The sequence below is a fragment of the Scyliorhinus canicula genome, chromosome 10, assembly GCF_902713615.1.
Source record: "Scyliorhinus canicula chromosome 10, sScyCan1.1, whole genome shotgun sequence".
NCBI lineage: Eukaryota > Metazoa > Chordata > Chondrichthyes > Carcharhiniformes > Scyliorhinidae > Scyliorhinus > Scyliorhinus canicula.
Window position 1 is genome coordinate 32,123,836 of NC_052155.1, and position 15,038 is coordinate 32,138,873.

At 44.1% G+C, this 15,038-nt stretch overlaps 1 protein-coding gene across 10 annotated transcripts in view; it reads left to right on the forward strand.

The window, feature by feature from the left end:
• Positions 1–15,038, forward strand: part of adgrb1a (adhesion G protein-coupled receptor B1a) — an 846,604-nt gene that overhangs the window by 753,557 nt on the left and 78,009 nt on the right. For all 10 annotated transcript variants that reach the window (XM_038808775.1, XM_038808774.1, XM_038808778.1 and 7 more), the window contains one exon: positions 425–596. In XM_038808775.1, the coding sequence (XP_038664703.1) occupies positions 425–596 (172 nt within the window). The remainder of the gene's footprint in view (positions 1–424; positions 597–15,038) is intronic.

Here is a 15,038-nt window from a genome sequence, read left to right on the forward strand (position 1 = left end):
TAGTATTTTCAGCATAGAATGCATGATATCGCGTCAGAATTTAGACATTTGGAGGGCAAATGGACTTTCTGATCAAAGTTAATTTATTGAAATGGAACTTGGTATAAGCAGAGCTTTCTGTTGATGGAATCAGCTAAATCTTTTAGCTGAAATGACACTAAAGATATTTGTCGCAGGTCTGAATGGTTTAGCGTGTTGCTGTCACTCCCTTCTTAAACATAGTAAACAACACAATCCTCAGCATTACCTAATTATAATGGGAAGTTTAATTACATTACAATAATTGTTTGTTTGGCACTTCTGCTTTATTGTATTTGGATTTGTGTTCAACCAAGCCTTTGCTGAACAATATCATTGGCCTGGTACAGACAGAAGCTATTTCATTTTTCTCTCTAACATCTTGTTTTTCCCCCCCAATTAATAGGGCATCTCTTTGGAGCTCTTGTGTGGTCCTACCACTTTTAGCGTTGACCTGGATGTCTGCAGTGTTAGCCATCACAGATCGAAGATCGGCCCTCTTTCAGATCCTCTTTGCTGTCTTTGACTCTTTGGAAGGCTTTGTCATTGTAATGGTCCACTGCATTTTGAGAAGAGAGGTATGTCACATGGAAATACATGTGAGATTAAAGGGCAGGGGAAATGTTTTGCAGGGATAATGAAATGAAATTCATATATGTGTCGATCTATCTTTAATTAACTGGAAAGGGAATAAAAATGTAAGTGGTGATGCCAATGGCGTGTTTGGTTTGCATGCGTTTCCTCATAAACCTGGATGTGATATCTGTTTTACATGTTTCAAAAATATACCGACAGGGCATCAAAGATTCTTGCCAGTAGTTGTAAGGTGCGAAACAAGGATTTAGATTACATTAAATGCCAGATGAGTAAAACTCAGTAAGGTTATGTGATCCCAGAACCCAAGGTTGAGATTATTCCGAGAGGCGGGTTGCTTTTCCTCAGATTGAGGTCATCCACACAGCACAGTGAGGGTTATTTCATTCCAGTCCATGATCACGTCAAAACTTGGTCTGATCTGCTACACGAACTTGACCATCTTCATTATTTTTCATGGCCTTTGGTTGAAGAAATAACCCCTCTGAAGTGCTTGATCTTGTGGTTGATCTTGTCTGATGTGAAACCCTTTCCCAGAATCGATGTTGGCACCTCATACAAATTAAAAACAGTGCTTAAGGCTAGAAAGGGAAGATAATGAATCGAAATGTCAGACGAGGTTTATGTTAGTTAAAGTTAAAAGAGCGAAAACGGGTAGAAGAGAATGAAGCTGAGAAAATGCCAGTGAAAGGGAAGACTGAGTGAGCAGAGCAAAATTATTTGAAATGCTTTGTTTGTAACTTAAAATGCTGCCTTTGTTTTCGTGGTGTTGACAGTAATGTTACTCCTCTCATTCAGGTAACCTTTTTAAAATGTATACCTGTGTGTGTCTGTGTGTATCTGAATTATTGAAACATTTTTTTAAAATAACACATTCCTGGGAGGTGTTTGCAGCCTGATAGGGTTATATTACATATCCTCTTTATATACTTTCTGGAGTGATTCTTAACATTGCAAAACTGGGGGCCATGATTGTAAGATAATCACTGAAGAAAATCAGAAAGAATTCAGGAGAAAACTCTTCACTCCAAGAGAATGTAAAACCGACAACCACATGGAGTGGTTGAGATGTGTAACATATGGGGAAGCTGGATAAGTGCAAGGGTGGAAAAATAATAGAAGGGTAAGCTGATGGGGTGAGACGAAGTAAATGGCGCGGAAGATGAAAATAGTGTGGAACAGAAATACTGGCACAGGGCAGAACAGTCTTTACCGGTGCCATAAAACACAGCAATGGCTGTCCGTTTTGATGCTTGATAACCATGACAGTCTGTATTATGAATGAATAAGTATGATACGAGAGCTGTAAATGAATGTACTGAATGATAATGGAGTTATTGATCGACAAGTTCAATATGTGTTAGATCTGGATGATATTTAGCAAAGAGTGTTCAAAGAACCAATGATTTCACCAAAAGGTTCTTGAGCATTTGTATTTTTCATCAGCTTCCCCTTGCATCAATAAGTCATAATATAGACAAAGGTGCAAACCAGAGTATACATAACTGCTGGCAGTATGTTGATATAAATAATAATGTGGGGATCAATATTACACAGTCAACAAAAATGGCAAGATTCCTGGTCAAATGGTGTTGTTATCCTCATAGTTTCGTATTTGTATTGGGAAGGTTAAGCTGTAAAGTTCATCAACGGATGATTTTCTTGCTGAACAAAATACCATTTTAAACGAATAAAATGTTCTATGTTGTGTGAACTGAGTGTTCCCCAAGTGACTTTTAAAGAATTGAAATGGAAACCAAAGAAGAAAGTAAAGTTATTCTGAAGAGATGGCTGCTAGTTGAAGCAGTGGTATTCTCATCAGAGTTTACCTACATCCCTCAGTTCTTGAATAACTATTGAGCAACATTAACCTGCAGCAAAATGCAGGATCTAAAGTTTTGGTCAAGAAAGCTGTCATGCTCCGATCCCATAGTATCTGCTGTTAGCCAAGCCAAATGCAACTTTAATGGTGTCCTTTTGAGGTTTGTCTCATTTCCAGGTACAATACCTGAGATCAAAGTGGATCACCTGCATACGAGGGAATATGGTGTTCATGCGAGGAAGGGAATTTTTAAAAGCATATTGAAATAAAACTGTTTTCTTGAACCCTTTAAGTACTAAAGATCCTTTGTCGATTTTTAATGCATGGTTTCCTTCACATGACACCTATAGAAATGATTCTCTGTACCTTTCCAATTCTGAATATTACAAAGTAGTAAAAAAAAAAGTACAATTCTGATTATTCTCTGAATAAATGGATTACATGATTACTCAAATGCCAGGTTTTGTTTTATTTTGAACACAACTGTTGGTTGCAATCTTAAGGGTTAATATTGCACAGTTTGTGATCCATTCTCATCAAGGAAAATATGGGTAAATTATGTTCTCCAGTTAATATTGGAAAGATTGAAACCAGTGACTTCAACAGCAGCAACTCACCATCACCACCACCACCACCACCTCCACCACCACCACCACTACCACCACCACTACCGCCAATACAAGCTCTGTACCCTTGCCACCTATTTTATTCCTTCATCAGCCACGCCCGAGGTTGAACGAGACTATTTGTAACCTCAGCATCAGAAAAAACCCTGACCACCAATTTCCACGGATGTAACATAACTTATATCCTATTCTCCCGATCTGTAGAGTTGAATCCTCCTGGTCCTCAAGTTTAAAATTTCAAAATCCCTTCATAGCTTTTTCTTTGCTATCTCCCTGGTCTCTTCCAACCCTACATCCACCACTAACACCCAACTCCCTCTCAGTATTCATAACTGTGAGGATAAAAGGGAGCGCATACTGACGGAGCCATCTGGCGCGTATGAATCATAAAATGACTAATTGATAAACATATGATTTAATTTGTGTTTAAACTTGAGTTAGAAAAGGACAGAAACTGAGGAGACAGCGTAATGAATGAGAAAATGTCAAAGGAAGTTAGAATGAAGTGTGGCCTTTTTACATGGGCAACCATGTCTCAAGTCATCTGAACCCCGTATTTCAGAGTGCCCTCGGCAGTTACACCCCCTTCTCTTCCTCTAAGATCCTTCTTAAAACAAAGCATTGGGCCATTCTTCTTAAAATCTGTTATCTTTGTCGCACAAAACAATACTTTGGGTGATAGTTCTGTGACGCTATTGAGATTGAACTTTCAAAAGATTTAATGGTATTTGGATAAATCATTGGATTGTTCCAATGATGTTTGAAAAATTCAGCATAACTTTCATCTCTTAATACTTGCACAAATCCCCGAGTTAACAAAAGTAAGCCACCCATTTTGAGTTCCGTTTAATTCTGTTCTAAATTGCTGTTCTACATTGCGATTTAAATGCAAGTCTCTCCAGTTTAACTCGTTCAACCTCGACAACCAAATTTTGAGTTTATGGAAATAATGTGAGGGTTTCAGCAACTGATTCATTAGAAAATTCTCAGGGAAACCAATTTTTGGCGGCATCTGATTTCACATTCAGCATTTAAACTTGGTGAAAGTCATTCGTTTCTAAATGCCTGAAGTCTGAAGTCACCTGTTGTTGTCAGGTTTGCAATACTAGTTTCAGGCTTTTATGCAGATATTACATTTTGCTTCCGCAATGCCATATATGAGCTTTGAGCTTATAAGTTCCTTAAGCATCACCTATGACCTGAAAGAATGGATTCTCACAGTCAAAATAACCTTTCATAGACTAATAAAATGATACCGTGCAGGAGGTCAGATGGCATATTGTGCCTTTGGAAGAATTATTCAATTAGTCCTATTCCCTTACTCTTTCCCTACCGTCCTGCAAATTTCTCCTTTTCAAGTATTTTATTAAATTCTCAGTTGGAAGATGTTTTGGAATCTGCTTCCACCTCGCTTTCAGACAGTGCATTCCCGATCATAACCACTCCACATTTCCTCATTTTCTGGTTATTCTGGCTAATTACGTGAAATATTGTTTCCCCTGGTTATTGACCCATCTGTTATTGGAAAGTTTATCCTTATTTACTGTATCGAAACATCTCAAAATTTTGAAGACTTCTGTCAGATCTCCCTTTAATCCTCTCCGCTAAGGAAAACAACCCAAGTCTCTCCACTAACTGAAGGTTTTTGTTCCCAGCACCTTTAATGTAAATCTCCTGATCGAAGGTCTTGATATCCTTTCATAGAACATAGAACAGTACAGCACAGAACAGGCCCTTCGGCCCTCGATGTTGTGCCGAGCAATGATCACCCTACTCAAACCCACGTATCCACCCTATACCCGTAACCCAACAACCCCCCCCCCCCCTTAACCTTACTTTTTAGGACACTACGGGCAATTTAGCATGGCCAATCCACCTAACCCGCACATCATTGGACTGTGGGAGGAAACCGGAGGAAACCCACGCACACACGGGGAGGACGTGCAGACTCCGCACAGACAGTGACCCAGCCGGGAATCGAACCTGGGACCCTGGAGCTGTGAAGCATTTATGCTAACCACCATGCTACCGTGCTGCCCGAAATTGTGATGACGAGAATTGGCCACAATGTTCCACTGGGGTCAAATTAGTGATTTGTAAAGGTGTAGCATAACATTCTTTGCTTTTCTTACCCAGTCCAAAGATGTGCAGGTTAGGTGGATTGGCCATGCTAAATTGCCCCTTCGTATACGCAAGGTTAGGTAGGGTTACGGGTTTAAGGAGAGTGCACCAAGGTAGGGTGCTCTCTCAGATGGTCGGTGTAGACCCGATGGGGCAAATTACCTCGTTCTGCGCTGTGGCGATCCTATGATTCCATTTACAAAGCCAAGGCTTTTGTAACAGTCGTCGCAACCTGCCGCCATCAAAGACCTGTATAAGTACACCTCCAGGTCTCTCTGTTTTTGCGACCCCTTTCTTTTCAAAATGTATCATTAATTTTATGTTGGCTCACCTTGTACATCCTGCTAAAACTGGATCATTTTGCATGCCTCTATGTTAAATTTCATCCGCCGTATGTATGCCAATTGAAACAATCCAGTTTTGTCCTCCTGAACTTTGTCTTCATCCTTCACACTGTTCACTACATTTCTAAGTTACTGGATGGAATTTAGTACCCTCTCCCATGGTAATTTTGGTGGAATCAAGCATTTAATCAGGCAGGAGGAATATGGGTGGAGGACTCTGCTGTCTACCTGCCTCCATCCCAATTAATGCTCTCTTAACAGACCCATCCTGCAACCTCGTATTCACCCAGCAGCACCTGTGGTTGCTTGCAGGCTCCTGAGGAAGGGCGAGGTGGAGTGACTCGTTCAAAGGCAGCTATTGCCTGATAAACGGACCTGACATCATGGAGGGGGGAAACTTGCTGAGAGCCACGACCTTCTCCCCCCGCCCACCCACCCCCCCCCCCCCTCCCAGCCTTGCTGCTTCCTGCTGATCTCCTCTCCCCGCAAATGCCTCCATCCCCCCCAAACCCTTTGACAACACATGTCAAAGGTTAGTCATGATCTAATTGAAGGGCAGAGCAAGCCCGAAGGGCCATATAGCTGACTCCCGCTACTGCTTTTTATGTCACGCCCTTTGAGGGGGAGAGCTGACTGGTGGTGATTTAATCTGAGGATCACCACACCTCAGATGAAGGGCAAGGTTGAGAAAGTGGAGCCTTTATGAATTACCTCAGCCAATACGGGAATTAATCCCACACTACTGGCGAACTGAGCTAAACCAGCCCACCGTCCTTATGCTGTTCACAAGCTGGCTGCATGTCTCCATGCTTCACACCACCATTGAGCATCGTAACGATAGATTGTGTGTGAAGTGCTTTTGGAAGCCTTGGAAATGTGAGAAAAGATTGAATAAATTTGAATGTTTTCTCATTTATTTTAGAAAAAGGTACCTCCTTCCAAATCACAGAGCCATTTTCACCCTGTGAACCCCACTGCCTTCTAATGTGGGGGGGGGGGGTAGTTACTAAAACCAATACTTCAAGCTGAATTAGCTGACATCACTCAAATGCATTCTACAAACAACAGTGCTTTCACGCACTTCTCATTAAAAATGGTTGTGGATACGTCCTTGCTCACATTGCCAGGTTCGCTGGCCGCAGCATCCGATAAAGACTGAAAACATGCGCGATTTACCCGGGCCCATTGTCTCTGATATGGACAGTGCACTGACATTGTGCTGCGTACTGATTTACATCATTGTTGCATGCAGTGAGTGCTGAATGGCTCATGCAGGGTTTGAGGGGTGGTGGGGAGAGGCTGGTGCAAGTTAAAGCTCAATTGCACTACCTAAAGCCAGTCTGCATTTCTTAACAGGGAAATGCATTGTAGCTGGGAGAGGTACTGAAAGTAATTGTGAATGTTAACACGACGCAGAAAAGATTGGTATGACTTGGCAGTGAACAGGCTCCAAGATTTTCTGATATTGCACTGGAAAGAGATGCCATCTATCCACATGGAACTGTAAACATATACTTTGCAAAGGCACTGGGACCAGACAGCTGTCACTATTAGTGGCCAGTTCAGCCCTGAGGACCTGGGTGCAGTACCAAAAGAAGTTCAATGAATGGTCAAAATCAGCAAATGTGGCTTCAAATGCCATATTCCACCAAATGCACTACTGACCTCACATAGTGCTCAATTGACAACACCCCATCTCTAAGCTGTCAAAAATCTCAAATCAATCACCACTCATGCCTATCTTTCATAGCTTTGCCTCACTCCAGGTACTCAGCACTGTTGCAAGACTCACACACCCATATTGCATTGTTTTAACACACTGACAGATATTCACCATGCCAACCACATCACCCAAACACATTGCACCACCCTCACTTTCTGCTCTCTTGCAGGATAAGCTGGTTCATAAACACAGCAGTACTTAATCAGTGGGAGACAGACAAGGTTGTATGTCCTCCAGCAACCCCACATAGGAAATGGTGCTCTCCATCATTGGAATGAGCCTGACTGAGGTCATGGTCAGCACCAGGGCTGACACCATCAAACGTGATGGAATATTCATACCTAATCCTTTTCCCTCAACTGAACATCTTTTCTAATTTACTAGCTGGAGATGGTGGAAGCTTGCGCCTCTTTTTGTCCACTGCTTCCCCCACTTCAACACCAGCCCTGTGCCTTTGTCCTTTCAGATGCCTGACAAAATATGGTGGAAGAACAAGAAGACGAGGAAAAACAAGGGACAGTTGAAGAAGACAGTCACTTGCTGTCACGCTCACAGCCAGCTCTGTACTGTCACTGCACATTCGTTAGAGGATAGTTTTGAGTCAGGATGTGCAATGTAGTGAGACACCGAACATGAGTGGCCTGTAGACAGGGCTGGGGACAAGGGTAGTGCAAATGCCAGTCTACCGGTGTGTAAGGTCGCACACGGGTTCCACTGAAGAGGACTCAGGTGAGGAATTTGATGTGGCCACTACAGAAGAAGGCTGATGGGTATTCGCAGTGAAAATGCTCAGTGCATTGGCAGACCTATCAGAAAGGCTGTGGTCAATGTCAAGGAGCATGGTGGAGTCTGACACTAACATGGCACAGGGCTTTGCGCAGAGTGTGGACTCCATCTTCTCCAATGAGGAAGTGATGGCCAACTGCATAATCGCAATCGGAGACCAAACTATGATGCCCCGCAGCTGATGGCAGCTGAGTCAGCTTCTACTGCATCAGAAGCCACTCAACATTGGGGTATTGCAGTGGTAGCTCCGATTCATGTCATGGGCAAGTTCAGCTTTCTGCGATGATAGTTGTGAGTCACAGCAGTCCAACAATCTTTCTTCGAACACATTAGTAAGATTGCTGCAACACCCATCCCAGGGAGTGACAGTGGCAGGGTAGAGCACGAACTTGGTCCACTCTCAGGGTGACAGCAATTATCCTTCCACCGTTCTTCAAGTTCCCTTGCTGTCAGCCAGCCCAGACCACCGCCACCATTACCAAAATGTTGCAGTCCGAAGCCAAGCCTTCTGGTGTTAGTTGAGGACATGCTGTCTGGCCATCTGCAGTCTCTCCCATTGAAAGCCAGTCATTCTGCAGCCACTGGGGTTCAGTGTTTTGGAGCACCAGAGCAAAGGCACATGGAAGACAAAACACTAAAGGAATTCACAAGGGTGATTAGTTGACATTTGTATGGAACAGATTGTACTTTGATTTATAAATTTGGTTTGGAATGTTTATTTTATAATGGCTTTTAATTTGCATTGTGACCAAGCAGAAACTGTAATATGCAATAACAGAAGGAAGGGAAGGTGTAGAATTTTTGCCAAATGGAAAACTTTTGTGTTTACTGGGAATACCGTTGGGTATGTTGATTGTGTTCATTCTTGCCACAAAGGGGCTGTGCCAGTTGCCTTCTCCCCTCCTACATTTACTGCTCTTCCTTCTTTTCACCTACTCGCTGTATCGCTGGTGGCAAGGCCTTTATGATATTGTCAAGCATGTCGAGCACCACAAATCATAGAATTTATAGTGCTGAAGGAAGCCATTCAGCCCATCGAGTCTGCACTGGCCATTACAAAGAGTAACTCAAGCCCTACCTACCCTATTCTCATAACCCAGTAACCATCATTTAACCTTTTTGGACACTAAGGGCAATTTAGCATGGCCAATCCACCCAACCCATATATCTTTGGACTATGGGAGGAAACCGGAGCACACGGAGGAATCCCACGCAGACACTGGGAGAACTTGCAGACTCTGCACAGACAGTGACCCAGCCGGTACCGAACCTGGGAAGCAACTGTGCTAACCACCATGCTACTGTGCTGCCCTTGTCACATGCTCTGTCAAATACTGCAGGTCTCCTCCAGACTGGTCCACACAGCAGAACATTTTGTTCAATCATGCCATTGGTCAAGTGTATCAGCATATCCTTAATAATATGGATGCTACCTGTGTGTAAGTGGGTTATGCAGTAGAGTGTCTTGTCATCAAAAGGTAGTCCTGTAATAACCCTAACGTCAATCATGGTGATTAAAAGGTACATAGCGGAGTTAATTTCCTCAGAGTAAAGCAATTATGGGTTGGCACAGTGTTTAACACCATTGCTTCACAGCACCTGGGACCCAGGTTCCATTCCTGCCTTGGGCGACTGTGTAGAGCTTGCACATTCTCCCCCTGTCTGCGTGGATTTCCTCACAAAGCCCAAAGATATACAGGTTAGATGGATTGGCCATGGTAAATTGCCCCTTAGTTGTGATGATGGGGCGGGGGAGTGGGCCTAAGTAAGGTGTTCTTTCAGAGGTTTGGTGAAGACACGATAGGCCAAATCATCTTCTTCTATGGATTCTGTGAAATGCTGCCAGAAGAGCAGACACCAGTGCCAAAGAAGAACCAGGCAATGTGCGTCAATGACTGCCGTCCGGTGGCCCTGACTTCAGTCGTAATGAAGTGCTTCGAGAGGTTGATCTTAAACCGCATCACCTCCATACTCCCAGAACACCTTGATCCACTGCAATTCACATACCGTCGCAACCGGTCCACAGCAGACGCCATTTCCCTGGCCCTACACTCATCCCTAGAGCATCTAGACAACAAGGACTCCTACATCAGATTCCTATTTATTGACTACAGCTCTGCCTTCAACAACATAATCCCAGCCAAGCTCATATCAAAGCTCCAAAACCTAGGACTTGGCTCCCCACTCTGCAACTGGATCCTCGATTTTCTGACCAACAGACCACAATCAGTAAGAATGAACAACAGCACCTCCTCCACAATAGTCCTCAATACCGGGGCCCCGCAAGGCTGCATACGTAGCCCCCTACTCTACTCCCTGTACACACACGACTACGTGGCAAAATTTGGTTGCAACTCCGTCTACAGGTTTGCTGATGATACGACCATAGTGGGCCAGATCTCGAATGACGAGTCAGAATACAGGAGGGAGATAGAGAACCTAGTGGAGTGGTGCAGTGACAACAATCTCTCTCTCAATGCCAGGAAATCTAAAGAGCTGGTCATTGACTTCAGGAAGCAAAGTATTGTACACACCCCTGTCAGCATCAACGGGGCCGAGGTGAAGATGGTTAGCAGTTTCAAATTCCTAGGGGTGCACACCTCCAAAAACCAATCCTGCTCCACCCACGTCGACGCTACCACCAAGAAAGCACAACAGGGCCTATATTTCCTCAGGAAACTAAGGAAATTCGGCATGTCAACATTAACCCTTACCAACTTTTACAGATGCACCATAGAAAGCATCCTATCTGGCTGCATCACAGCCTGGTATGGCAACTGAACGGCCCAGGGCCGCAAGAAACTTCAGAGAGTCGTGAACACCACCCAGTCGATCATACGAACTTGCCTCACATCCATTGACTCCATTTACACCTCCCGCTGGCTGGGGAAAGTGGGCAGCATAATCAAAGACCTCTCCCACCCGGCTTACTCACTCTTCCAACTTTTTCCATCGGGCAGGAGATACAGAAGTCTGAGAACACGCACGAACAGACTCAAAAACAGCTTCTTCCCCACCGTCACCAGACTCCTAAATTACCCTCTTATGGACTGACCTCATTAACACTACACCCTGTATGCTTCATCCGATGCCAATGCTGATGTAGTTACATTGTATATCTTGTGTTGCCCAATTATGTATTTTCTTTTATTCCCTTTTCTTCCCATGTACTCAATGATCTGTTGAGCTGCTCGCAGAAAAGTACTTTTCACTGTACCTCGGTATACGTGACAATAAACAAATCCAATCCAATCCAATCCACTGGTTTGCATGATATATTGAGGAAGTTGAATTCCTTTTGGTTCCAGTATATTTTGTGTGCAGCCTGTAAACCACCATGCATCCTGCACTGGTGGAAGCTAACAATCCTGATTACATATGCTCACTCTGCCTGCTAGTATCTGGAAGGAGAGAATGTACTAGCCTCCCCGAACCAGGCACCGGAATGTGGCGACTTGGGGCTTTTCACAGTAATTTCATCTGAAGCCTACTTGTGACAATAAGCGATTTTCATTTTCATGGGATCTCTTCAGAGTCTCAGTGGCTTCCATTAACTGGGCACCATTGCAAATATCACCTGCAAGGAGACAGGTGTACAAATTTCATGGCCACAGTCAACTTGACAGCATTGTCATCTTCACCCTGCTCTGAGGCTGCGGCAGATGACCAAATTCAATGAGGATGTTCGTGAAGCAGATATGTCTGATACACATTCGCCCATTTTGAGAATAAGTGCCGTGGCGGTACTCGGAACATGGAGTGTTCCCCACTGCAGAGACTGGTGGGAAAACATGGCAAATAACGCAGCCCCGCCCTCATTAATTATACATCCAGGTGTCTTCGGCTGTATTCAGTGGTGGAGCAGACCAGATGGTTCAGAATCCACAATCGTATCCAGGCTTCATATTGAAAATTTGCCCAATATCACTGACTATTGAAGAAAGAAGGTGGACCTCCTGTAAATTAAAGTGAATCTGTGGGACCACTCTTGGAGACCGGAATATGGACCACCTGAGAATGAAGATGGATCTCCAGAAACATTCTGAGGCTAGAAGATGGATCCTCCCCAGCACAACTGATCTGGAAGGTCCACCTGCAGATGATCCCTGTTCCACTGCTGTGGTGGTCCAGGGTTGCGAGCGACCTCCATCCTGAACTCCGGAGCCAGCCCTAGGTGTTGTTCAGGTGAGTCCCGACATCTGCATGGCAAGCGTGTTGTGTGCAGCGTGATTTCCTGCCGGCATCGCGGAGACTCTAGTGTTTTTGGGGGTTGGGCGGGAGGCTGTTGGGAAGCAATGGGCCTTCATTTGCATCCTGTTAATGGATTACACTGGCCGATGGCTGGTTTTCCGACAGTAGATCCTGCAGGAACTGATTTCTGGGTCGCCCGCCATATTCTCACCCTATGCCCACCTTTGAACCCAGGGCAGGGGCATGGGAGAAGTCTGCCCACTGTTCATCACTGAGGTTCCAGGAGGAGAATTGGAATACAAGAAACAGCAGCAAGAGTAGACCACATGGCCCCCCTCTCCCTGTTGAGCCTGCTCAACCATTCACGATGATCATGGCTGATCATGAACTTTGACTCAGCTTTCCTGCATTCCCCATGTACCTTGATCTACAAGAGACCAAAAATCTGTCTATCCCAAGCCTTAACTATCTTCAATGATGGAGCACGCCCTAGAGAATTCCAAAGATTCACAATCCTTTGAGTGAAGTAATTATTATTATTATTACCTTATTATTACCTCGCTGATCAGCCCCTTATCTTGGAACTGTGGCCCTGTGTTTGAGATTGTCCAACCCATAGAAACAGTCTCTCAGCATCCTTTCAAGCCTCTTCTGAAACCTGTATATTTTTATGAGATCGCCTTTCATTCTTCTGAACTCCACAGAGAATATTGGTGGAGAGCCCGTCTGCTCCTCCTCCCCCCTCTTCCAGCAGTTTGTCCATCTCTACGTCCCATTTCCTTATTCTCCCTGTCATACTGCAGGCCAAGGGGGGATGTATCTACTGCATCCATGTCTGGGTGACGTTTTCACTGAATCCTTGAAGTCAGGATATACTCTGTCAGCTCATGTCATATCACTCTCTCCTCGAGATCAGAAAATGCTTCTACAAACTCAGCAATGGCCAGTAAAAATCATTCAGTAATGAACCCAAATGCCATTTGATCATCCACTTAAATAGAGCTGGTGGTGAGGGTCCTTCCAGTTGCTGAATGAATGTTGAACTGTATGTGGTTAAGGGAGGGCTTTAGTTGGAGTGTTGAGCTACAAAATGTCTGCACTGGTGCCAAATCTGTATTACTTACTGATTTGCAACATCTCCTTACTCTACACACTTCCAGTGGACTCTCCCTGCATGCATGCTAACAGCCTCACTAAAATGAAACCTGACACAGCACCAGCAATGTCTGCATACTAACTGAGAAAGTAATTTTGGAGGCAAAATGTCACTTGCAGTGTCAAAAGCGGGTGCTCTATAAAGCCAAATTGTGTTGCCGGTAACTCCTGAAAGCCATTTTCTCTCATTTGTTCGTTCATTTGTTTATTCATCAATTCATCCATTCATTCTTGATGTTCATACAAAGATTTAAAAATAAGCAGAACTAGGCAGGAGCAGAGGATATGCACAATGAGAAATTGGGTTCATTAATGTTTGTAATCTGTGGCACTATGATTGCAGTTAGAGGTTCACATTGATGACTGTGTTCCAATGCAATCTTGTAAGGTGAAATGTATCAGATGCCAACATTAGCACATGGATAGAGAATGCCCGCTGCTAGTTTGGATTGGATTGGATCGGATTTGTTTATTGTCTTGTGTACCGAGGTACAGTGAAAAGTATTTTTCTGCGAGCTGCTCAACAGATCATTAAGTACATGGGAAGAAAAGGGAATAAAAGAAAATACATAATAGGGCAACACAACATATACAATGTAACTACATAAGCACTGGCATCGGTTGAAGCACACAGGGTGTGGAGCAGGTGGATCCTGACTTCAGACAACATTGAATGTTTTAATTCCACGTGTGCCACTTTGGAGCTCAATGCTATAGCGAACATCCTCTCTTAACCTTACATGGCTGAAAACATGTTCTTCAGCAGGAATGAGACCCACCTACCCCGAGTGCCATTTAAAGGAATTGACAGTGAGGTGTTGTTAATGTAGTTGATGGTTGAGACCTTCTTGCTGTGGCAACAATTCAAAAAGTTTTTGATGCCTTCGGTAGTTGTTTAAATTTGCAGAGGTTTTCAGGAAGTGGGTATGGAGATGCTGAAGTACTTTTTGCTGACTTTTGCACGACTAGGTGCTCTCAGACAGGAGTGCCTTTGTGGTACAACATGAATTGAAGCATGGACAGGACCCATGTAGAGCAGGAGGAGGAGCGAAGAGCAAGGATCTAAGCAAGAAGCCATATCTAGGATGGTCGGGAGGCAATTCTCCTATCTAAACCTCAGCAAGGAACAACGTTTGAGATTACTTTCATATGCCATCCACTGTATGGCGAGTAGCTGAAGAGCGGGAGCATGTGAAGTAGGATGGAGAAGAGGAAGGGAGAAGGAAACCAAGCAGTTGTTTTCTCTCTGGGTTCTCTGTGAAGAACTCGACCAAGTCTGAACCCATTGACCACAATCCCAATTCTCCATTCAGCACCTCAACTTCGTTGTCATTGGCCATCAAGCATCCACAAAAATTAAAGTAATCACGAAATACACATTCCAATTTAAATTTCTCAATCAAATCATGCCATATTTCACTCGGAAGTCAATTAATCACCATTCTGTGTTCTCCTAATGCCTGTCTCCCAGCTGCCTTTGCCTGGTCTAATGTAGTTGCTACTCCAGTGGCTGCAGCATGACTGGTGGAAGGCTGCTGGGTTTCACTGGAGGAGATGCCAATTGGCCGTGGAGAATGAGCTGAAACAATTCTGGCCTTAGAAGGCCCAGTTGTACCCTGAACTATCGTGGCATGGGTGGCAGCGATTTGGCTGGCTGG